This window comes from Somniosus microcephalus, chromosome 1 (assembly GCF_052327205.1).
Source record: "Somniosus microcephalus isolate GS21.2 chromosome 1, FLI_Smic_1.0, whole genome shotgun sequence".
Classification (NCBI taxonomy): Eukaryota; Metazoa; Chordata; class Chondrichthyes; order Squaliformes; family Somniosidae; genus Somniosus; species Somniosus microcephalus.
In genome coordinates, this window is record NC_140987.1 from 390,307,272 (window position 1) to 390,333,111 (window position 25,840).

The 25,840-nt window shown below is 49.3% G+C and overlaps 1 protein-coding gene across 2 annotated transcripts in view; it reads left to right on the forward strand.

The window, feature by feature from the left end:
- Nucleotides 1-25,840, forward strand: part of LOC147125086 (exocyst complex component 1-like) — a 189,892-nt gene that overhangs the window by 21,911 nt on the left and 142,141 nt on the right. For both annotated transcript variants that reach the window (XM_085997193.1, XM_085997183.1), the window contains one exon: nucleotides 3,862-4,021. In XM_085997193.1, coding sequence (XP_085853319.1) covers nucleotides 3,862-4,021 — 160 coding nt within the window. The remainder of the gene's footprint in view (nucleotides 1-3,861; nucleotides 4,022-25,840) is intronic.

Genomic DNA, 25,840 nt, shown 5'->3' on the forward strand with positions numbered 1-25,840 from the left:
TATTAATTGTTTTTCTGACTGTCATAATTGTAAATCAGAATAGTATGTGAGAGTTGAAGGTAAAGGAATGTTAAGTGTTTGTTTTCTTCTTTCCAGTTTCTCTCCTCTTCTGTAGGTCTTGTGTTATTGCTGATGTTTACCTCCCCAAGCCTGGATGCCCTCTGGTATCTCACCCCATTGGATATTATTCATGTGTGAGCCTTGACAATAACTGTCGGCAGGCTATTTGTCTGAAAGACCTCACTTGAGTCTAACTCTGTCTGCCCAGATTCTAGACAAATGTACTTTTAGTAGGGATCGCTGGATAGAGATCAAGAGGAGGAAACGGGACTAATTTTTTTCTCCTCCATAACCCAGGGCAATTATACAGTATTGGCGACTCAGCTGGGATCAGGAAACTGAGCATGTATCAGGATTTGAACCGGGAATCTTCCTGCTCTATATGACTCAGCTGCTCATAGGATGAACTTGCTAAAATTTAGGGAATTTTTTTTTTGTTTTAAGTTAGTTTTTCTAAATATAATCTAGGAAATTCTGTGAATGAAAACGTCCATCAACAAGAGTGGCTCGATGGCAACACTACTGACTGAGCTGGCCGAGTACCTGAAGGACATAGCTGCCAGACTGGGCTTGCGCAGGTGGTGAGAGAATCAACACAAGGGAAACACCTACATGACCTCATCCTCACCAATCTACCTGTCGTAGATACATTTGTCCATGACAGTATTGGTAGAAGTGACTACCACACAGTCCTTGTGGAGATGAAGTCCCATCTTCACATTGAGCCACTTTCTATCGTGTTTTAAGGCACTACCATGGTGTTAAATGGAATGGATTCAGAATAGATCTAGGAGCTCAAAGCTGGGCATCCATGAGGCACTGTGGGCCATCAGCAGCAGAATTGTATTCCACCATAATCTGTAACCTGGCCTGGCATATCCCTCCATCTACCATTACCATCAAGCCAGGCGACCAACTCTGGTTCATTGAGGAGTGTAGAAGAGCACACCAGGAGTAGCAACAGGCATACCTGAAAATGAGGTGCCAACTTAGTGAAGCTACAACACAGGACTTTATGCATGCTACACAGCAGAAGCAGCATGCGATAGACAGAGCTAAGCAAAGCCACAACCAACAGATCTGATCAAAGCACTTTAGTCTTGCCACGTCCAGTCGTGAATAGTGGTGGACAGTTAAATAACTAACAGAACATCTCTACCTCAACGACGGCAGAGCCCAGCATGTGAGTGCAAAAGATAAGGCTGAAGCGTTCACAACCATCTTCAGCCGGAAGTGCCGACTGGATGAACCATCTCTGCCTCCTCTTGAGGCCCCCACCATCACAGATGCCAGACTTTGGACAATTCGATTCACTCCACATGATATCAAGAAAGGGCTGAGCGCACTGGATACAGAAAAGGCTATGGATCCCGACAACATCCCGGCTGTAATGCTGAAGATCTGTGCTCTAGAACTAGCTGTGTCTCTAGCCAAGTTGTTCCAGTACAGCTACAAAACTGGCATCTACCCGACAATGTGGAAAATTGCTCAGATATGTCCTGTCCACAAAAAAGCAGTACAAATCCAATCCTGCCAATTACTGTCACATCAGCCTACACTCAATCACCAGCAAAGTGATGGAAGGTGTCGTCAACAGTGCTATCAAGCAGCACTTATTCACTAATAACCTGCTGACCAATGCTCAGTTTGGGTACCGCCAGGACCACTCCAGTCCTCATTACAGCCTTGGTCCAAACATGGACAAAAGAGCTGAATTCCAGAGGTGAGGTGAGAGTGACTGTCCTTGACATCAAGGCAGCATTTGACTGAGTGTGGCACCAAGGAGCCCTAGTAAAACTGAAGTCAATGTGTATCAGGGGGAAAACTCTCCACTGGCTGGAGTCATACCCAGCATAAAGGAAGATGCTTGTGGTTGTTGAAGGTCAATCATCGCAGTCCCAGGACATTGCTGCAGGAATTCCACAGGGTTTTATACTAGACCTAACCATCTTCAGCTGCTTCATCAGTGACCTTCCCTCCATCATAAGGTCAGAAGTGGGGATGTTCACTGATGAGTGCAGTGTTCAGTTCCATTTGCAATTCCTCAGATAATGAAGCAGTCCATGCCCACATGCAGCAAGACCTGGACAACATCCAGGCTTGGGCCGATAAGTGGCAAGTAACATTTGCCCCACAAAAGTACCAGGCAATGACCATCTGCAACAAGAGAGAGTCTGACCGCCTCCCTTGACATTCAGTGACATTACCATCGTCGAATCCCCCACCATCAACATCCTGAGGGTCACCATTGACCAGAAACTTAACTGGACCAGCCACATAAATACTGTGGCCAGTCTATATGAAGATTAAAGTCCCCCACTTACTGTATTACCTTTGTTACAAGTTACTATTATTTGTTGATTAACACTTTGTCCAACAGTATAGATACTGTTTGGGGGCCTATAAACTTACTCCCATCAGTGTTTTCTGCCCTTTGTTATTTCTTATCTCCACCCATACTGATTCTACTTCCTGATCTTCCGAGCCAAGATCCTTTCTCACTACTGCCCTTATGTCATCCTTTATTAGGGCTACCCCCCCTCCTTTTACATTCTGCCTGTCTTTTCAAAACGTCAAGTATCCTGGAATATTTAGTTCCCAATCTTGGTCAGCTTGCAACCACGCCTCTGTAATGGCTATTAGATCAAAGCCATTTATCTCTATTTGAACTACTAATTTATCTATCTTGTTATGAATGCTTTGTACATTCAGATAAAAAGGCTTTAATTTTAACTTTTTACCATTATTCCCTGCTTTCACCTTATTCGCTGATGCACTATTGCTGTTAAACTCTCTGTCCCTTCCTGTCGCACTCTGCTTATCCTTACCCAAATCGCTTCACTGCTCCATTGCCATAACATCTTGGGGGTGGTGGTGGTGAATATGGGACATTGTGGGGCGAGGGGAATAGGACATCGCGGCGAGGGTGGGGGGTAGCAGTGGTGGTGTGAGGTAAATCGCACATCGCTGGTGGGGGGGTGGTGATTGGAATCGGATATCATGGGGGGGGATGAATGGGACTTCGCGGTGGAGTGGAGGGAGTCGAACATTGGAGGGGGGGGGGGTCTGTTGGCCAATCATGGGGTCCCATCGTGGGATAAAAAGGTAAGCTTGTTGGGCCAGGGGAAGCACTCCTGCTCCTTCTGGCCCACAAGCAATGCAGTAAAGGCACTTACTTCATGGATCCGGCCCTTCTCGCTTCCTTTCATCTGCAGGAATTCCCGAGGCCTGGAAATTCTGGCCTGCAGGTGTTGAAATTAAAACTTGAGTTAAAATGGAAGCACGCAGCCTCCTTAAAAGAATTTATTGACTGACCCGTCTCCTGAGAGCGGCTTGGTCGCCTGCCCCTCGGTCCTACCTCCGTTAAGACTGGAAGAAGGCATTCTTTTTATTTCTAACCCTCCACACATTCTGGGGGGTTGAAATTACCCTAGTAAGTCCATCTGTGTGCTCAGAAGACATTCATGGATAGCTCCTTGTGGAACCTGACCTACCTGTGGAGTTACTACTTTGCAACTCAGATTCCTCATTTCAGTTCTACAAATTTTAACTATGTTGTTAATGAAAAAATATCCTTCCTTCCACAACTATTTTTTGCAGACATTGCAATCATGTCCAAGAAGAAAAGAGACTTTTTTGTATACAGTGTAAATCTGCTGGCACATATGAACTGCCAAGAAGATGCTCTAGGCCTGCATTTAGAATGAGACTGAAAATTGTGTATATGTGGCAGTTGAATATTTTGAGCAGTGTAAATGTTTCATGTACCCGAGAGTTGATGTTGCACTTTTTTTCCTATAGGATAACCCCGAATTCGATTTGCAGTTTGATAAAGTATACAAGTGGATTGCCAGTAATTCTGGAGAGAAAAATAACTTCATGTCCTGTCTCTTCAAGCTCAATCGACGTTATCTGCACAACAGAATTAAGTTTGTAAACATCAGTTCTCATATTTTAGAAGGTAAAATCCACAAATGTATGGTTCTTTTTTCTCTTGAGTTAACACGTCTTACAAAAATGTAAAATGCAGTTTCTCAGAATGTTCAGAATTTTGTGAGGCTCTGCGACCAGTATGGGCCATAAAATTGGTCACATGACTACATGCCAAATTTTCCAAGGTGTGATTATCAGAGAGACAATGGCCCCAATATTAACAGGGAGTCGCACTGGGAGCGGGGAGATCGACATCGCATGGGAAACCCAGAAGTATGTTCAGCGCATAATTTTACTTCCGGGTTTGCCGTCCAATCCGCGGAAGCGGAGGTGTTGAGAATCTGCATGATCTCAACTCCAGTATTTAAAGGGCCAATCCAAAGATGCAATTTGGAGGAGTTGGAGTTGGGAACAAGAGAAGTTGTTCCAGAATGGATTCTAGATGTTCAAAGCCTACACCCCGGTTCACTGATGCCTCCCTTGATGTGCTGCTAGGGGCTGTGAGGAGCCAGAGGGACATACTATTCCCCAGCAATGGGAGGAGAAAACCTGTGGCAGAAATGAAGAAGACGTGTTTGGAGGTTGCCCAGGAAGTGAGCAGCAGGAGCGTAGTGTTGGATGCTGTGCAGGAAGCAGTTTAATGACCTAACCAGGTCAGGGAAAGTGAGTACAGTTGCACATTCACCTACAGCCTGCTATGTGCATCAGCCCAACCCCCCTCACTCTGCTTTGTCAAACCTACTCCATCACATCACTCCTCACACCCACTTACCTTGCACGCACACCCATCCTTCTCTGTCTTTCCATTTCCTCACATCCCCATCTATCCATCCACCACTGCTACTCGCTCTCATCCTTATGCAATTTGATGCCTCGACGCACCCTTTCTGGTGTTAGCCATGGCTCAGTTGGTAGCATCCTCGCCTCTGAGTCAGAAGGTTGTGGGTTCAAGTCCTGCTCAGTAGACTTGAGCACAAAAATCTAGGCTGACACTTCAATGCACTACTGAGGGAGTGCTGCACTGTTGGAGGTGCCGTCTTTCAGATGAGACGTTAAACCGAGGCCCCGTCTGCTCTCTCAGGTGGACGTAAAAGACCCCATGGTACTACTTCGAAGAAGAATAGGGGTGTTATCCCCAGTGTCCTGGCCAATATTTATCCCTCAATCAACCTCACTAAAACAGATTATCTGGTCATTATCACATTGCTGTTTGTGGGAGTTGCTGTGTGTAAATTGGCTGCCGCATTTCCCACATTACAACAGTGACAACACTTCAAAAGTACTTCATTGGCTGTAAAGTGCTTTGGGATGTCCGGTGGTCAACAAAGGCGCTATATAAATACAAGTCTTTTCTTTCTCTCCAAATGCACTCCATCTATCGGGTGAACACATGCCATTATATTCACTCATAGGTCTGTTCTTTCCCTCGTTGCAGGAGAAGAGAGCACAAAACATGAGGGAGCGGGAGAGACCTGGAGATGGTCCTCCAACCATCTCTCAACTGACAAACGCAGAGGAGGCGCTGGAGATCAGTGTAATTTCAGTGTCCCTGTCTGTCTGAGATGGGGTACTCCCAGCTACCTGGTGACACAATTAAATATCAGCGACCCACCTGTCATACAGTACTCATCATGTTAACTTCATTTCAACAGTTAGTGAAATATGATCATCTTCATAATGATAATTTGCAACATTCTTACCTTGCCAGGATTAATTCATGTCTTTTATCTCTGACGGGGTCTTCACACGTGCAGCAGAAGTCAGTGGAGGTCACCGCCGCCAATTCCTCAGAGGAGCTGAGTCCTTCTGAGGTTGCACCAACACAGGACTTGTGCATACCATGCACCAGCTCAGAAACTCATACTTCGGTGGGACCATGTAGGCAGATAGTTAGGTTTTCACATGGTGACTCACACTTCACAAGTGAGCAAGAGCAGATGGTGGTGACCGGGACAGCAGTGGAGAGTCCATGTTGGAAGCTGCAGCCCTCTCCAAGCTCTGCACAGCTGAACGCAGATGGTGTACACTGGAGGCTGTCGATGAAAAGGAGAATCATTGAGCAGCAGCAGACAATGTGCGATGCACTGACTGGCATTCCAAGCACACAGACCACGATTGCAGAGAGAATTTAGGAGTCCACCTCGAGCATAAGTGGGTTGATGTCGCAGGGCATTGCGATGTCTTCTTGCATGGATAGAGTGGCCTACTGCATGGAACATCAAACACAGCTATCCACTGAGTCCATCACGGCTGTGTAGACTCTAGATGCCAACATGTCGACCACCTTAAATAGAATGACATATACTTTAGCCTTGGCCTTGCAATGCTACCCTGATCTGCACCACAGTGGTAGCAGTGAAATGTGGCTGGGCCATGAGAGGGATGATGGCGAAAGGAGATATGGAAGTGGGGACTCTACTCCAAGCGCTTCCTCTTCTCAACCATTGACACCCCCCCACCCTCAGTCAGTAGCCCACATACTGCCTCATCTCTCGAATCTGCCCCTGCACAGATGCAATTGGAGCAATTTTTGGCTGGGCTCACTGGCTCCAAAACCCGGAGGACGTCGGCCAAAAGCATCTCGGCAGTCGGAGCAGGGATCTGAGCAGCCTGCCTCTACCTCTGCTCAAGACACAAGGGTTGCACCACATAGGAGTAGTAGGAAAAGGAAGAATAAGGCTTTGTAGTTGCATAAGGATATGCACATCGGTGTATGAGAAAATGTGTTAAGTTTCTGTTGTTTCGTTAGGTCACATAAATATTATTTTGCACGACTTTCCCGTCTTGTCCATTCTTGGCTGCTGGGTGGCAAGTCGCTTTTGAACTTGTTTGATGAAGAATAGGAAGACATAAATTGATCGGACCAATGGGGGGATGTTCAAGGGTGTTTGGTTGTTTGCAGGACTGGCATTGGGGGGGTGGGGGGTGGTGATAGGGAAGAGTGGCCGTTGCATGTGCTTCTGACATGTGTCCACTGATGCAACCGAAGTGAACCTTGCATTAATAAGGCCATCCCAGGCAGCAATGTGAGCAGCTAGGGGTGCACTGCCCTCATCACCACCTCCTTGTCTTCCTCCTCCTCCTCCCCTTTTGAAATGTCTGAGGAGGATCTGAGCTCTTTGCCTTGTTCCTCCTGCAGGTCCAAACCTCGCTGCTGCGCAATGTTGTGCCAAACGCAGCACACCACACCACGACAATTCTGGAGACTCTGGCTGGTGCGTACTGAAGGGTACCTCCAGATCTATCTAGGCACCTCCTGAAGCGCATCTTCAGCACGCCGATGGCTTGTTCGATTTCACATATTTCACATGTGGTGGTCGTATGACATTCATTGTAGCGCTGTTGCGCTTCATTGCTCGGGTTTCTGACGGGTGTCATCAGCCAACTTTGAAGTGGGTATCCCTTGTCTCCTAGTAGCCATTGCATAAGTCTGCTTGCAGGTCCAAAAACATCATGGAGCTTTGACTGCCACAGGACAAAAGCATCATGGCAGCTCCCCGGGAATCTGGTGCACACCTGCCGAAATAACTTTGTGTTTGCACACCAGCTGCACATTGGAATGGAAGCCGTTGTGGTTGACAAATATTCCCGGGTGATCTGTGGGTGCCCAGATTGCCACATGTGTACAGTCAATGACACCCTGCACCTGTGGAAAGCCAGCCAGAGCCACAATCCCAAGTGCCCGCTCATTCTGACTGACATCATCGCAGGCTAAGTTGACATAATTGTCAGCCCTGGCGAACAAGCCATCAGTCACCTGTCTTATGCATTTGTGGGCCACCAACTGGGAGATCCTGGATATGTCTTAGGCAGAGCCCTGGAAGGATCTGGAGGCAAATAAGTTGAGGGCAGTGGTGACTTTGACTGCCATTGGTAATGCGTAGCCACCAGGTCCAGCAGGCAGCCAGTCTTCTAGCAGGCTACCACCACCTAACTCAACAACCTGAGCCTCTTGAAGCACTGCTGTTCAGACCTGTCAAGGAAACTCAGCCTATGCCAGTAGACCCTGTTTTGCGGGTAGTACCTCCTGCGAGCTGCTCCCTGTCAGCACAACTCCACCCTTGTGCCATCCTCATTTCACACACCCAAGAAATGCATCCTGCCCAGCCAGTGGGACCGCAGGAGGATGATTCCATCCCGGATATGACGGCCGCATAGGGGCTGTCTGGGATGCATCCTTCCGTCTGATTGCTCCTCTTCGGCTTCCTCCTCTTCTGCGTCTTCCTCTTCCCTCTGCAAACAGCTGCTGTAAATGTGAAATGACAGCATAAAATGCTGCAAATACTCAGTTGGTCAGGCAGCATGTTGACCTGAGACGTGAACTCCACGGATGTTGCATGACCTGCTGAGTATTTGCAGCATGTTCTGTCTTTTCAAAGGCATTCACTTGCCATCCGAGCCCTTGCAAGCGTCCAGCAGCACTCCCAAAACACTTTAAAAAAAAAAAACTTATCACATCTATTGCAGCAAGCTACCACTTCAATAAAATTTAAAAAACCAGTCCAAACCTTTCCATTCAAACTTACTTGATTATTGTGTGTGTCCCTTTAACAGCTGCAGATACTGCCTCTTGTCAGCCTGCTTCCACACCAGGTTAACGCTTGCGTCTGCGGTCACTCGGAGGTCGAACTTAGTGCAGCTAATTTACAGAACAAACAGGAAACTGTTCAACCTCTGTCGCCTCCAGTCCAGATCCAAGGTCATCCCATCCTCTGTCGTCGAATTACAGTATGCAGATGATGCTTGCATCTGCGCTTACTCGGAGGTCGAACTCCAAACCATCGTCAACACCTTCACTGAAGCGTACGAGAGCATAGGCCTTACACTAAACATCTGTAAGACAAAGGTCCTCTACCAACCTGCCCCTGCCACACAGTACTGCCCCCCGATTATCAAAATCCACAACAAGGATTTGAACAACGTGGACCACTTTCCATACCTCGGGAGCCTACTGTCAACAAGGACAGACATCGGCGACGAAGTCCAACACCGCCTTCAGTGTGCCAGTGCAGCCTTCGGTCGCCTGAGGAAGAGAGTGTTTGAAGACCAGGACCTCAAACCCAGCACTAAGCTCATGGTCTACAGAGCAGCAGTGATACCCACCCTGCTGTATGCCTCAGAGACATGGACCATGTACAGCAGGCACCTCAAAGCACTGGAGAGGTACCACCAACTCTGCCTCCGCAAGATCCTGCAAATCCACTGGCAGGATAGGCGCACCAATGTCAGTGTTCTTGCTCAGGCCAACATCCCCAGCATCGAAGCTTTGACCACGCTCGATCAGCTCCGATGGACGGGTCACATTGTCCGCATGCTCGATACGAGACTCCCAAAACAAGCGCTCCACTCGGAGCTCCGGCACGGCAAGAGAGCCCCAGGTGAGCAGAAACGCTTCAAGGACACCCTCAAAACCTCCTTGAAAAAGTGTAACATCCCCACCAACACCTGGGAACCCCTGGCCCAAGACCGCACAAAGTGGAGGAGAAGCATCTGGGAAGGCGCCAAACACCTCGAGTCTCTTCGCCGGGAGCAAGCGGAAGCCAAGCGCAGGCAACGCAAGGAGCGCACGTCAACCTAAGCACCCCACCCACCCGCCCCTTCAACCACTGTCTGCCCCACCTGTGACAGAGACTGTAGGTCCCGCATTGGACTCGGGCATTCCCTCGGCTGCAGGTGACTGATAAGAAGGGAAGACACCAGGTTAACCTGGTGTGCTTAGGACCCAGTGCTAGGGTCGAAGTTCGCGTAGGTGACATGTCGGCGTTGCACGATGACTGACGTCCTCACGCCCCCATTGTTTTTTTCAGGGACAAAAGGGGTGACCAATATGGCAGCCACTGAGCCGTCTTTTGTCTCTACTAGTCCTATCACCATCTCGTCTCGTTTTGAATACCTCTTAATGGGGGAGAAATTCGGTTGGTTGCGCCACCGATTAACGCCTAAAGAGGCCGAGAAGTGGGGCGTTAGCCAACTTCCGGGCGGGCGCAAAGCGCCTAGTGCCTCGCCCCCATATTGAGCATGCATTTAGCGCCGGCGCTAAATCTTAGCGCCTGCTCATGGGCGCAGGCTGATTATGATGTCATTTGAGTGTGCAACGCCTTTTGGGCACCCCGGACTGGAAATTCAGTGGCGCCCCCCTCCATAGCGCCTGGCGCTAATAGTGACAGCTTACCTGGACCTTACCAAGTTGCTCTCGGGCTGGAGGAGCGTTATTTAAAGGGGACTGGTGTGGTTTAAAAGCGGCAGCCATTTTTGGAGCACAACTTCCTCGAGAGCTACAAAGAGTTGCTGAGCTGCACACTGAGAGCCATTTGACCACTGAGCCAGCGCAGGCAGACGATCTTCAGCCTTCTGACCATCACCTTGCTCTTGGTGAGCCTTGACAACGGGGAACCTTCCTGTAGGCACTTATTATGGGGGCTGCATTGGAGGGGAACGTCCTGCTGCTGAATCATCTGGAAAGGGCACTGAGACGCTGGGAGAGGGGGCGGGCATGGCCAGACGGAGGAGGGTCAACGGACCTCGCCACAGCAGACCTTTCGCTGGCAGGGTTTTCCGACAGTAGTTTTCCTACATGAACATGCCGGAGGAGCAGTGTGTCAGAAGGCTGCGATTTAGAAAGGAGGTGGTGACTGAGCTGTGCCAGCTGCTTCAGCCAGATTTGCAGCCTCAGATAAGGTGCAGGACATCTCTGTCGGTGGCTGAGAAGATGCCTGCTGGCCTGAACTTCTACGCGAGCGGCTCTTCTCAGGCTGCGCGTCAGAGGCTGATCAGAAGTAGCTTCTAGGCCCCTCTCACGGAATGCTTGCTGCCATTCCAAGAACAGGAATGGAACCGGTCTGATACCACCAAGCCTGTGAAGGGCAAGATGCATGTAAATAGAAGGCATGGCCATTGTAAATGAAAAAAGTGTTTCATTACACAAAATGTGGTTCCTTCAAACATGAGAAAGCTATGGCAACAGAAAGCAAAACTAATACACTGACACATAACTGCCCCTCACACCTGGGAGACTGTCCAAAACATAAATCACATTCCGACCATCTTCCTTGGCCTTGATTCCACTGCGCCAACCAAAGCATCCAATGCCCCATCAGTGAGGCATTCCGCCCTCTGCCTCACCCTTTCCATTTCTTGCTAGGCTGGTGCGCCACAGGTAGGCTCGCATCGCTTTGAAGGCCTACAAGGCAGTGAGTGTGTCTGGTGATGCCAATTGACCTGCCCCTTTAAGAGCTGGCCGGCGCCAGTGTATCTCAGGGACAGTGATTATTGAAAGCGCTGCGCCCCGCCGCCGCTAAATTGGGTTGCGCCCCTGGGTTTGTGCCTTAAGAGCCTCGTGCAGTGCCTGATTTAGCACCGCAATCACCCTCGGGCGCAACGACCCAATATCGCGCCAGGTGGCGCTAAATCGCAACTGGCGCTAGGCTTTGCGCTTCGCCAGAACTAGCGCCCCAAACAGGGCTATACCCAATTTCTCCCCCAATGTCTCTTCACTTCTTTTGTTGTCTCCCACCCCTGCCTTTCGATCTATTTCATTTCCTTTCCAGTTTTGAAAAAGGGTTAGACCCGAAACGTCGACTCTAATTTCTCTCCACGGATGTTGCCTGGCCTGCTGAGTTTTTCCAGCATTTTCTGTTGTTATTTCGGATTTCCAGCATCTGCAGTATTTTGCTATCGTTAAAATAGTGAGTGTGGGAAGGGTTAAAATGAATTCTTTGAGTGGTAACACCATGGGGGAAAAATTCAGTTGTTTGCGCCTCCCGTTAGCGCCTTAAGAGGGTGCCAAGTGGGGCGCAAAGCAACTAGCGCCCGGGCGCAGCGATGTTTGCGCCGCTCGCGAAATTAACTAGACATTTTGCGGCGGTGCTGAACAGTACTGCCACGATCTCCTGCGCCGGCAAATCGTGACGTCAGTCGAGTGCGCAACGCCCTGTTAGCGCCCCGGACCAGAAATTGAGTGGCGTCCCCTGCCTTACCGCCTGCCGCTAGCAACGACAGGTTGAGGGGAGCGTTATGCTGTCAGAAAGGGACTAGGGGAGCGCTATTTAAAGGCGACCACTTCCTGCCTTTTTTTGTCGGTGAAATTTTTGCACCACGCATTCTGAGAGAGAGAGAGACTTCTGGAGAGATTCAACGCTGTGTGAAGGAGTTTTGGGTACTGAGTAGCACTTTGCAGGTTGATTTTGATTTGCCTTTCCTTGTATCGATTTAGAAGAGACTATGGGGTCTGCACTCTTGAGCTCTTTTCCTGGTTCTCTCCATTGTTCTTTCCAGCAGATTTGATGCACAGGTCTCTCCAGGCTGAGATTCAGGCTGAGCTTCAAGGCTGCAATGAGCAGGATGTGGATGGAGAGCAAGATCAACCCTCCCCTTTAAGATAAAAACAGAAAATGCAGGAGAAACTCAGCAGGCCAAGCAGCATCTGTGAAGAGAGAAACAGAGTTAACGTTTCAGGTTGATGACCATTCGTCAGAACTTCCCTTTAAGAATTGGACAGTGCCAGTGTGTTTGTGTTCCATTGCTGACTGACATCACATGAGCTTCACCAACGCTGTGAGGTAGTGCCTCGCTCCTCGGCCTTAGCGCCTTGAGAGGTGTGTAGCGCCTGATTTAGCGCTCCAATCACCTCCAGGGGCGATAAAAGCCAAGTTTGCAGTCAGAGGCGATAATTAGCGCCAGGCGCTAATCTTTGCGCCCGGCCGATAATTGCGCCCCAAATGGGGCGATACTGAATTTATCCTCCCATATGTTTAAACTTGCCCTTGTCAATTCTTTCTGTAGATTCTTGGTTGAAAGGGCGAGGGATTCATGGTTAGTGCGCTGCCTTAACAATACTGGTTTCGCCTTCCCCCCGCACCCCCCCACCGTCCTCTGTGGTTGTGTGCAGGCTTGCCCTATAAGCAGAAGTCATTTAAAAAGATGATGGAAAGTACGTAAACACTACAAACAGCACCCTTTTGTGCCCACCACCTTGCTCTCAGAGCCAAGTCTTTCAAATAAACTATCAAAGTGTTTCTGGTGGAAGTATTCTTTGTGAGTTGAACATTGAACTGCTATTTGCAATGCATAACTGTGCCCCACTCCGATTGTGCCCTCGCACTTTCTGTTGTATGAAAGAATACTGCGAGGAGTCAATGATCTCTTCATGTTACCTTCATAAGGGTGCAGGAGAGAAACCTTTCCACAGATGCCATACCTTCCATGGCTAAGAACAAACATGTATATAATGGGGGCGGGGGGTGGGATACATTTGCCTTGGAACTTTTCCTGATGCAAACTTTTTGTTTTCTCCCAGGTACAATGTTTGTTTTGACACGAAGGTAACCTGCTGCCTCAAATAGTGCCGCATTCCTTTCATAGAATCATAGAAACTTACAGCACAGAAGGAGGCCATTCGGCCCGTCGTGCCTGTGCTGGCTCTTTAAAGGGTAGTCGTGTTAAGTCCCTCATCCCCGCTTTTTGTCTGTAACCTGGTAAGTTCCTCATCCTCGAGTATCTGACCAACTCCCTTTTAAAAATATTTAAAAATCAGCTTCCACCATCTTTTCAGGTAGAGCATTCCAGATCCCAACACTGAATGAAAAATCCACTCTAGATCTTTTGCTAATGATTTTGAATTGATGACCTCTAGTTATTGACCCACATGCCAGAGGGAATAATTGTTCTCCATCTATTTTATCAAAACCTTTCATCATCGTGAAAACCTCAATTAGGTCACCTCTTAACCTTCTCTGTTCCAAGGAGAACAGTCCTAACTTTTCCCACCTCTCCCCATAACTGAAGTCCCTCATCCCTGGTGACATCCTGGTAAACCTCTTTATCCTATCTAAGACCTCTTCATCTTTCGTGAAGTGTGGTGCCCAGAATTGTCCACAATACTCCAGTGGAGGCCTAACCAGTGATTTATTAAATTCTATCATGATCTCTTTGCTTTTATATTCTATTCCTCTATTTCTAAACCTAAGTACAGGAAACTTTGTGCTATCCGGCACCGACAGGACCGAGCTGTTGCCGTTCCCTCAAAACTGCCGGACACTCCAGCGCTAATGTTGAAACATACGGAGATTTTCAGCTCCGTGTGAATCAGCAAACCCTGTCAGCTTCTAAACAGTCGGCAAGCGTCTCTGTAGCATCTCTAGCTGAAGCTGTTGCTTAGCTACAGACCTTGCAGAGCTTGACTGTTGAGAAAAAAGCAACGAAAAGAAACGAAAAGAAAAAAAACTGCTCCTGATTTTTGCCGGTGGCTCGAGCTTGCCGGACATTTAGCCTCCGGATAACACAAAGTTCCCTGTAATCCATATGCTCTTTTAACCATCTTATCAAATTGCTGTGCCACTTTTACGGATTTGTGTATATGGACACCAAAGTCTCTCTGCTCGTCTACACTTTCAAAATCGTGCCATTTATAGTTTACTGTTTTTCCATATTAGTCCTCCCAAAATGCACCACTTCACACTTCTCTGCATTGAACTCCATCTGCCATGCTTCTGCCCATTTCACCATCCTATCGATGTCATCCTGAAGCTTATAACTATCCTCATCACTGCTACTTGAAAGTTTATTTTGTCTCTGATAACGGTTTCCAATAACTTCCCCATCACTAATGTTAGGCTGACTGGTCTGTAGTATCTTAGTTTTTCCCTCTCCCCTTTCTTGAATAATAGTACAGGTAGACTATCCTTTATCCGAAAACCTCGGGACCAGCCGTGTTTCGGTTTTCGGAAAATTTCGGATTTCGGAAGGTGGGTCGGCGGGGGTCGGCGGGGGGGTCGGGGTCGGCGGGGGTCCGCGGCGGGGGTCGGGGTCGGCGTCCGCGGGGGGGGGTCCGCAGTCGTGGCTTGTCCGTCGCTGCTAGCCTGGAATGCAATGAAGTTCCGCATTTCCACCAACAGGTCGTCGTGCTCGGTCGGAACAGGGGCCGGCACCGCCGCGGGCTCAGAGCTCTCGTTGCTTTCAAGCCTTTGGAAGAGAGTCAGGTGGTTCCGCGGGGGGGTCGGCGGGGGGTCGTGCGCACGACTTACGCTGACCCTCTGCTCAGCGTAAGTCGGCGGGGGGGTCGTGCGCCACTCTGGTCATGTCGTGCGCACGACTTACGCTGACCGAAAAAACCTTCGGTTTTTAGAGGGTTTTGGTTTTCGGAAGTTCGGATAAAGGGTAGTCTACCTGGTATAACATTAGCAACCCTCTAGTCCTCCGGCACTACTCCTGTATCAGCACATCCAGCAGCAGGGCCTTCAAGGTGCCGTCATTGAATGGAGTTATTCTGTCCATATTTTACCTTGCAGCCATTTGTGTTCATTTCTTTTTGGCAGGCGTGTTGCCCAAAACTGCGCTCTCCTTCAAGAGCCAGCAGCTGCTTTTTTAAGAACTGCTACCTGATTAGATTTTGTGACTCCTAGCCAATAGCATGCCTGGCCAGACTCCCTGCACAGCTTTTCCATATGTAGGGAGCCTTTTCAAATGAAGGAGAGGGCCTTGTTCACAAAATTTGATGAAGCCAACTCTCTTTGGTACCGGCACTGAGCACCTATACCACAAGTAGGCACTTTTACAAAATTGGAACTTGTATCTTCCTCCTACCATCTCAAAAAATACAGGAGGGAGTTTATGCCATTTTGTTGTAGAAGTATTAACAGATTAAGTTGAGTAATAACTTTATTTACCCACAGCTAACAAAATGGTTTTTCTGCAGTGTTCTGTCACTGCTTCTGTAATGAGTCAAGCCAGCTTAGTTTTACAAGCTTAAAACCTGTTACATCTCTAACTTTTGCCAGTTCTGATGACAGGTCAATGACCTGAAATGTTAACTCTTTTCTCTCTCCACAGAAGCTGCCTGACCTGCTGAGTATTTCCATTTTCTATTTTTATTTTATATTAGTTTTACAAGGGTTGATGTGAAGTATAGCAAACTAAACACAGTGGGGTCTATTTTGACTTTTGGGCAACCGATCAGCAGAATGATTTAGTTGGCAATCCATTCCATCAGCAAAGTGACACCTGTGATTGAGGCCCTGGCTTCATTTACATGGTGACCTGCAGGGTGCCAAACAGGTGTCCGGACGCAGCTCACGAAATTCAGCACAGGAAAACTGGCCAGAGCTGCGGCCAGGAAGGTAAGTCGTGGGGGGAACGGGGTTGTCGCGATCGTGGGGGATTGGGATCCCAGGGCGGCAGCGGCCCAGTTTATTTTTGTGGTCCTTGGAGGTGCATTCCTGCTCCTTCGAGACCCACAAAAATAGTTTGACTTATCTTTGCTGGGCCTCTTCCATTGCCCATAGAGCTGGTCGAAGCCTGCACTGGACAGGCTCCAACCAGTTCCTACCTAAAATGTTGTTTTTAATTTTTTTCACTACCTAAAATGTTAACTGGGTCATATTTACATCATAGGACCCTGATTTCCATATTAATAGAGGCCTATCGCCTGAAACAGACAGGTGCTTTGCATACCCAGATATAGGCCCCTTTTACAATGGTGCCGGCCGCATCACTAAAGGCTATTGACCCTATTTTGAGGTCATTACCACCCCATTAACGCTAGGTGATGGTAGTGAAAATTGACCCCAGTGTCTATACTTAAGTCACTTCATCTAGGACCTTAACAGAAAAAATACTTTCACCTCCCTGTCCAAGGTGTGTCTGTAGGAACTGTTAAATTGAATGTATGAGTCACTTCATTGTTTTAAGCCAGTCAGTTTAGGGGCAATACATTTTTAAAATTTTTATTAGTGTGTAAGCTGCTTCATTGTTATTACATTAGAAAATGCATTAAGTTGCAATGCCTATTTTCTTTTTAGTAGGAGTTATGTGAAAGGATAGTTTGAACCACTATGCCACTAGAGTTTTCATTGTTTTTCTTTTCATTGTCAAGTTTTCTTTGTTTCTTTGATAACCTGCTGGTATCTCACCCAAGTGGCAATTCATCATATTTGACACTGGACAATGTGGCTGGAAATTTGACTCTGGTGATCATCACAGGCGATCCTGATCGTCTTAATTTGACATCCACATATGTGCTTTTCCAGCAGGGTCACTAGAGAGTGCTCAGGAGTGAGACTCTGATCTATCCTTTTCTTTGATTTTGGCCAATTGAGTTCTGTTTTGTAATCAGACTGCTTCAAGATTTTTGCTGGGTAAACATGGTACGCGAATGATTTATTTATCATTCCTCCAGAAGTGAATTCAGCCCTGGCCATGACATGCTATGGAGTGGTACTAAATTCCCAGAAAATTCATCCACTCGCACATTTTTGTCCATCACTTTGTCATGGAACAAGGACTAAAAATTTGCTCACGCTATACTTCTGTTGGTGTAGTTAGGAAAACTATGTAAAGTCACAGTAAAGGAAGAAGTAGTAGAGAAGTTGGATAGGATAAAAATAGATAGAGGAGGTACTAAAAAGGTTGTCAGTGCTCAAAGTGGAAAAGTCACCCGGTCTGGATAGGATGAATGCTAGGTTGCTAAGGGAAATAAGGGTGGAAATTGCAGAGGCTTTGGCAGTAAGCTTCCAATTCTCCTTGGATATGGGAGTTGTGTCAGAGGACTGGAGGGTGGCAAATGTTACCACCCTGTTCAAAAAAGAGAGCGATAAACGCAGCAACTACAGGCCAGTCAGCCTAATGTTGGTCGTGGGGGAACTTTTAGAGACACTGGCCTAGAAATTTGGGGGTTTAGCACCAGCTGTTAAGGCCCGTTTCGCAAACAAATTGGAGGCCACCTCGCTTCCGGCGGGTTTCGCAGTGGCCACCATTTTCAGCAGCGCTGCCATTGCTTGCGCTCGCTGCAGAAATGGAAATCAGGCAGATCGTGAAGTCTGAGTGTGCAACTCTCATGACGCACGATCTGCCATTTTCGCTGTCACCGCTCCACTTACCGCCCTCTCTTAATCACGACCAGCTGACCAAGCATTCAGCAGCAAGACGGAGCCTCCAGCAGTGCTATTTAAAAGGATCATCATTAACAACTTGCAGCTGACATGCTTTCTCAGTTTGTCTGGCTTTGTGTAACTTTCTGCACCTCTTCCAGCTTTCTAAACTTCTTTAAAGTTCCTGAGTTGACTGGGAGTGTTGTTGCAAGTCGAGAACGCCTTCGTTCTCATTAAAAGGCTTCTGCTCACACCACTTGCTCACAGTCATGGGGCATTTCTTGTAGTCGTCCTCACGCTTGAGTATCTTAGGGAGAGGAGGCAGCGAAGAAGGGGAGAAGACGCATGCAGAGGGAGGGGAAGGAGAGCTCTCAACAGGAGGCCTTACTCACCTAGGTTCTTCTGAGAGCACTTCTTTTATATCCACTTAAGTGAGGAGCAGTGTATTAGGAGGCTCTGCTTCACCAAGCAGGTGGTCACAGAACTCTGCCAGCTCCTGCAACCAGACCTGCAGCCTCAGCTCGGCTCTCCCAGTAGCCCTCGAGGTAACCGTAGCCCTCAATTTCTTCACCAGCAGATCCTTCCAGTCTGCAGCAGTAAACACAGCAAACACCTCCCAGTTCGCCATCCATCGCTGCATCTGGGAGGTCACTGAGGCTCACTACTCCAGGAAAAGGGACTATATTGTCTTCTCTCTGAACAGAGAGAAGCAGGACGGACAAGTGCGCCTGTGGCTTTGGCAGGATAGAGGACTTCCCCATGGTGGAGGGTGCCATCGACTGCACACACATGGCTTTGCGGGCACCGTATACCAATCCTAAGATGTTCCGTAACTGCAAAGGCTACCAGCCACTTAATGTGCAAGTTGTTGTGTGACCACACCCAGCGCATCATGATGGTGAATGCCCGCTATCCTGGCAGCACTTATGATGCCTTCATCCTACGCCAGTCCGGTGTGCCAGCAATCTTCCAACCACCACGTCAAACCCGAGGGTGGCTGCTCAGAGACGAGGGCTATCCGCTCTGCACCTGGCAAATGACTCCCTTCCACAACCCCACCACTCCTGCACAGCAATCATATAATGACAGCCATGCTGCCACCAGGAACATCATCGTGCAGACCATAAGGGTGCTCAAGCAACTGTTCCGCTGCCCTGAGCGCTCGAGCTGTCCGTGAACGCTTCATCAGACACTGATCCAGTGAATGAAACCCCAGGTCCCCGTTGCTGACCACTTCCATTCATATCATCCCTCTGCCACAGAATATCACAGCATCCTCCTGGGCACAAAGCTGAAATGAAAGCCACCACAAAACACACATTCCAAACAAAAATCATAAATTTATCTGAATCCAATCAACATTACAATATCAACTAATCACCCTTGTACATTCCTTAGTGCCTGTCTTTTGTTTGCCTTTACCTACTCTAGTGCTCTTATGCAGTGCTCCCCCAGTGGCTGAAACAAGGCTGGTGGAAGGCTGTTGACTTTCAGTGGCCATGATGTGGAGGTGCCGGTGTTGGACTGGGGTGGACAAATGTAAGAAGTCACACAACACCAGGTTATAGTCCAACAGCTTTATTTGAAATCACAAGCTTTCGGAGCGCTGCTCCTTCGTCAGGTGAGAGAGAGTACAGATGGCCTTGCAGGATGACCTCGACCAGCTGTGGGCCTAGAAGGCCCGGCTGTAGACTGCACCACCTCGGCATGGGTAGCAGCAGTCTTGGCTGGCTGGCTGATGAACAGAGACAAGGGCAATGGCGGAGTAGGAATGCTGGCATCCTGAGAAAGGATAGCAGGTTCTTGTTCCACAGACCCACGGACACTCCCCCGGGGCGGCGCTTCAACTTTCCTAGCAATCTATTGGAGGACAGATTGCTGGCCTGCTGCGAAACCCTGCAAGCCCCTTTCGACACTTGTAAACCCAACAATGATGGCAGGAGTCTGAGATTGCGTAGCAGCAAGCTGAGCCTGCAGGAGAGCAGTCTGCGCCAGTGCAGCAGTGAGATGTTGGATCGCTTCCGCCTGTGCTGCAATGGAAGCCGCTACATCACCCATCACACGCAGCATCATGGCTGGGTCCACAAGGGAGTTGTCCATCATTTCCATTCTGGAAATCATGGGCTCCAAGCTCTGCGCATTGCCCCGTCCAATGTTGGAGCTGGACACCTTCACGCTCCTTGACATTGACAAGAGGCTCTGTGGTAGACTTGGCATTACACCTAGTATTTCCGTGTGCAGGCCCATCACCCTTCTGAAGGCCGCCCCATCGAGGTCATAATCTGAGTCGTGTGCAGCAGAATTTGTGCGCGAACTCATCCTCCTGGTAGCTGGCACCCGAGCTACCCTTACCCCTGGCCTTGCTGCAGCACACTCGTGCCCAGTACCTCATCATGTGCAGATCCTGCCTCTATACTGCCCACTAAATTCCACACACTGCCATTTTCTGAGCTGGTGTATATGACTGTCAGATGCAATGACAGTGTGTCTTCTCCTCCAGCACTCTCCTCCACATCTTCAGGGACAGACTGGCCTGCTGGCAGTTCTTGGCTATCTGAAAGCAGAAAGGCACAAGGGTCAGGTTGTGGTGAGGGGAGGGGGGGAAAGCAAGATATCCATGCATACACCATCAGCAGCTTGTAAGTGAGAAGAGATTGTGCGATGAGGTGGAAGTGGGATGTGAGGAGAAGGATTAGGTATGACCATTATCAGCAACAGCTTCAACTTATCCCGTTGCCACGGTCACCATCACTGCCTCTCCAATTATGTCGAGCACGGATTCCTCCAGGTCGATGAGGTTCTGCCGCTGCTCCCTCCTGTGCCACCTTTGCCTGCAAGAGAAAGGGAAGTGTGTCAGTGAGTGGAGTGCAATATTTTTGGGTGATGTACCTGCCATAGTTGAATAGCTGTCAGTGTGTGCAAGGTGTGAGATGTGGGTGTGAGTGTTGCAGCAGTGGTAAGGGTGAAATTAAGCCATGATTGTGAGGCATGAGTGGTGATGAGTAGAGATTTTTAGTAAGTGAGTGCTGGGGGTGTGGTGCATTGAGTAGTGTGTGTGGCTTGTGGTGCAGATGGTGGGATATGGCATTTGCTGAAGCCTTCACTCATATTGACCTGCCGTGTGAGGTCATTAAACTTTATTCGGCACTGGATCCATGTCCTTGGGACCAAACTGGTGGCCGTGATGGTGTTAGATATCTCCTCCCAGAGCCTTCTGCAAGTGGCCTTGATGGCTTCCTGCCACCCTGTGGGAACAAGACAGCCCATCTTCTTTGAACAGCCACAACCAAGGCCTGCAGTGCAGCATCCGAGAACCTTCATGCTCACTCCCTTGGTTGCTGAGCCATGTCTTCATCTAGACTGCTGATGAGGTGCTGCTGCAACGAAGCACCTCCCCTTTAAGTAGTGTAGAGAGCCTAGGCCAAACATTACTGGCCATTAGACTGCACCTGATATTGCCCCTCCCCCCCCCCACAGTTATGCCAGTCTGCAGCGTGTTTAGCGCTGAGACCAGTGCTACAATCGTTATAATGAACAGGCAGCACAAATTTTGCATGCTGCCTGGACCACTTTCACCGGGTGCAGGCAAATAGCGTTGCCCCTTGACACAGCCTGTTTTCGGGCATAATCCAATTTCTAGGCCATTAATCCAGGACAAAATTGAGGATTGATGAGGGTAATGCAGTTGATGTATATATGGACTTTCAAAAAGCGTTCGTTAAAGTACGATATAATAGACTTGTTAGCAAAACTGAAGCCCATAGGATTAAAGGGCCAATGGCTACATCGATACAAAATTAGCTAAGGGACAGAAAGCAGAGAGTAATGTTAAATGGTTGTTTTTCAGACTGGAGGGAAGTGTGCAATGGTGTACCCCCAGGGGTTAGTGTTGGGACTGCTGCTCTTTTTGATATATATTAATGACCCAGACTTATGTATATAGGGCATAATTTCAAAGTTTGCAAATGACATGAAACTCGGAAATGTAGTAAACAGTGAGGAGGATAGTAACAGACTAATGCTAATTTGATCCTGTGAGAGACAACATCATTCATGTCCGAGGCCGGGACCCAGGAGCGAGGACGAGCCCAGCAGCGAGGTCAAGGCCCAGGAGTGGCGCAGCGTGGACCAGCAGCGGGGTCGGGGCCCAGCGAAGGTGCGGCACGGGCCAACAGCGAGGCCGGGAGGACCACAATGCATCCTACGAAACCCAGGCAGAGAGGACCTGCGGAAAGGAGGGAGGAGGACAGTAGCAGTATGTTTGTGTGTGTGTGTGTGTGCTAGGCTGTTGTAGCAGAGCCTGGTCTCCAATCATCTTGGATCCCTTGCCATTGGACCAAGACCTCGCTCTGTCAAGCCCGTGTGGTAGCTGGTGTGCAACGGCCACCCCAATTCACGCACAGGCATCTTCCACCCTTTAAAATGAAGTTCGGGACCTGGAATGTCAGGACCCTCATGGACAACCCCAACAGTGACAGACCGAAACGCCGTACTGCTATCGTTGCCCGGGAGCTCAGACGCTTCGACATTGACATCGCCGCCCTAAGTGAGACGTGGCGGGCAGGGGAAGGCCAGCTCAAGGAGCACGGCGGTGGTTACACCTTCTTCTGGAAAGGCAAACCCGAAGAAGAACGCCGCCTCCGTGGGATAGGCTTCGCCATAAAAAATGAGCTGGTCGGGCGTCTCAGAGACTCTCCTTAGTGGTATAAACGAGCGCCTCATGACTCTTCGACTCACCCTAGCCCGAAACCAGTGCGCTACGATCATCAGTGCGTACGCCCCAACACTGGAAGCCACAGACGAGACCAAAGAGGAATTCTACTCCAGCCTCGAACAATCCCTGTCCCGATTCCCAACGGGCGACAAGCTGATCCTCCTTGACGACTTCAACGTCAGAGTTGGAAAGGACACAGACCTCTGGAGAGGTGTGATCGGCAGAGAGGGGGTAGGGAAAGCCAACTCCAACGGTACCCTCCTGTCGAAATGCTTAGAACATGGCCTCGTCATAACCAACACCTTGCTCCATCAGAGAGACAAGTACAAGGCTTCATGGCAGCACCCTCGTTCCAAGCACTGGCATCTGCTGGACTACGTCATCGTCCGAGCGAGGGACCGCAAGGACGTCGGCATCACCCGCGCCATGACAGGAGCTGATGACTGCTGGACAGACCACCGCCTAATCCGCTCTGTCATCTCCATCAATGTAGCCCCAAAACAGCGGCGGCAACAGAAACAATGCCGCAGGAAAATTAACGCTGGAGCACTCGAGGACCCCGCTAAGAAAGCCCTATTCAGCCTGCGCCTCACAAACAACCTGACGACTCCCAGTGATGCAGAGACACAGAGTGCCCACAGCGTCTGGTCTGCACTCAAGGCCTCCATAATCAGCACCTGTGAAGAGACGCTCGGTCACTCAACCAGGAAACACCAAGACTGGTTCGACGAGAATGACCAGGAGATCCAGGAGCTAATAAGTCGCAAGCGCAAGGCATTTCTGATCTGGAAACAGCAACAGAACTCGAGAGCAAGAAAGCGGGTCTACAGATGTCTGAAGGCCGAGGTCCAACAAAAAACTCGCGACCTAAAGAACAGATGGTGGGTGGAGAAAGCGCAGGAGATCCAGCAGCTAGCTGAAAACCACGACGTGCGTGGATTCTTTAGCACAGTCAAGACCATCTACGGCCCAAGGCCCTTCCCCACTGCGAGCCAAGAACGGAGAGGTACTCATCAAGGACAGGGAAGCAGTCAGTGCCCGCTGGAAGGAGCACTTCAAAGATCTCCTTAACCACGACTCTGTCTTCGACACGAGTGTCCTCAACTCCATCCCACAGCATGCTACCCGCCACCTTCTCAGCACAACCCCAGCCCGGCATGAGGTTGAAAGGCCATCCGACAACTGAAGAACAACAAGGCCTCAGGAGCAGATGGAATCCCCGCCGAGGCACTAAAGCATGGCGGAGAAGCACTACTGGCGCGAATTCATGAACTAATTTCTCTTATCTGGAAGGAGGAGAGCATGCCAGGGGATCTCGGAGACGCCATAATTGTGACCATCTTCAAGAAAGGTGACAAGTCCGATTGCGGCAATTACAGAGGAGTTTCCCTGCTATCTGCCACAGGGAAAGTCATCGCAAGAATCCTCCTCAATCGCCTTCTCCCAGTGGCCGAAGAGCTCCTCCCAGAGTCGCAATGCGGATTCCGCCCATTAAGGGGCACAATGGACATGATCTTCACCGCACGTCAATTACAAGAGAAATGCAGGGAACAGCACCAACCACTGTACATGGCCTTCTTTGATCTCACAAAGGCCTTCGACACTGTCAACCGTGAGGGATTATGGAGTGTCCTCCTCAAATTTGGCGGCCCTCAAAAGTTTGTCACTATCCTCCGCCTGCTTCACGACGACATGCAAGCCATGATCCTGACCAACGGTTCCACCACAGACCCAATTCAGGTACGAACCAGAGTCAAGCAAGGCTGTGTCATCGCACCAACGCTCTTCTCAATCTTCCTTGCTGCAATGCTCCATCTCACCCTCAGTAAGCTCTTCACTGGAGTGGAGCTAATTTACAGAACAAACGGGAAACTGTTCAACCTCTGTCGCCTCCAGTCCAGATCCAAGGTTGTCCCATCCTCTGTCGTCGAATTACAGTATGCAGACGATGCTTGCGTCTGCGCTCACTCGGAGGTCGAACTCCAAACCATCGTAACCACCTTTACCGAAGCATACGAGAGCATGGGCCTTACACTAAACATCCGTAAGACAAAGGTCCTCTACCAACCTGCCCCCGCCACACAGTGCTGCCCCCCGATTATCAAAATCCACGACAAGGCCTTGGACAACGTGAACCACTTTCCATACCTCGGGAGCCTACTGTCAACAAGGGCAGACGTCGACGACGAAGTCCAATACTGCCTTCAGTGTGCCAGTGCAGCCTTCGGTCGCCTGAGGAAGAGAGTGTTTGAAGACCAGGACCTCAAACCTGGCACTAAGCTCATCGTCTACAGGGCAGCAGTGATACCTGCCCTGCTGTATGCCTCAGAGACATGGACCATGTACAGCAGGCACCTCAAAGCACTGGAGAGGTACCACCAACGCTGCCTCCGCAAGATCCTGCAAATCCATTGGCAGGATAGGCGCACCAACGTCGGTGTTCTTGCTCAGGCCAACATCCCCAGCATCGAAGCTCTGACCACGCTCAATCAGCTCCGATGGACGGGTCACATTGTCCGCATGCCCGATACGAGACTCCCAAAACAAGCGCTCTACTCGGAGCTCCGGCACGGCAAGAGAGCCCCAGGTGGGCAGAGGAAATGCTTCAAGGACACCCTCAAAGCCTCCTTGGAAAAAGTGCAACATCCCCACCGACACCTGGGAATCCCTGGCCCAAGACCGCACAAAGTGGAGGAGAAGCATCCGGGAAGGCGCCGAACACCTCGAGTCTCTTCGCCGGGAGCAAGCGGAAGCCAAGTGCAAGGAGCGCACGTCAACCCAAGCACCCCACCCACCCGCCCCTTCAACCACTGTCTGCCCCACCTGTGACACAGACTGTAGGTCCCGCATTGGACTAATCTGCCACTTGCGAGTTCATTTTTAATGTGGAAGGAAGTTATCCTCAGTTCCGAGGGACTGCCTAAGAAGAACAGACTTCAGGAGGACATGGACAGACTGGTGAAATGAGCAAACACATGGCAAATGAAATTTAACGCAGAGAAGTGTGAAGTGATTCATTTTGGTAGGAAGAATTAGCAGAGGCAATAAAAACTAAATGGTTCAATTTTAAAGGGGGTGCAGGAACAGAGACACCTGGGGTGTACAAACACAGGTGGCAGGACAAGTAGAGAAAGCTGCTAAAAAGGCATACGGGATTGTTGGCTATATAAATAGAGGCATAGAGTATAAAAGGAAGTTATAAAACTATAAAATACTAGTTAGGTCCCAGCTGGAGTATTTTCTCCAATTCTGGGCACCATATTTTAGGAAG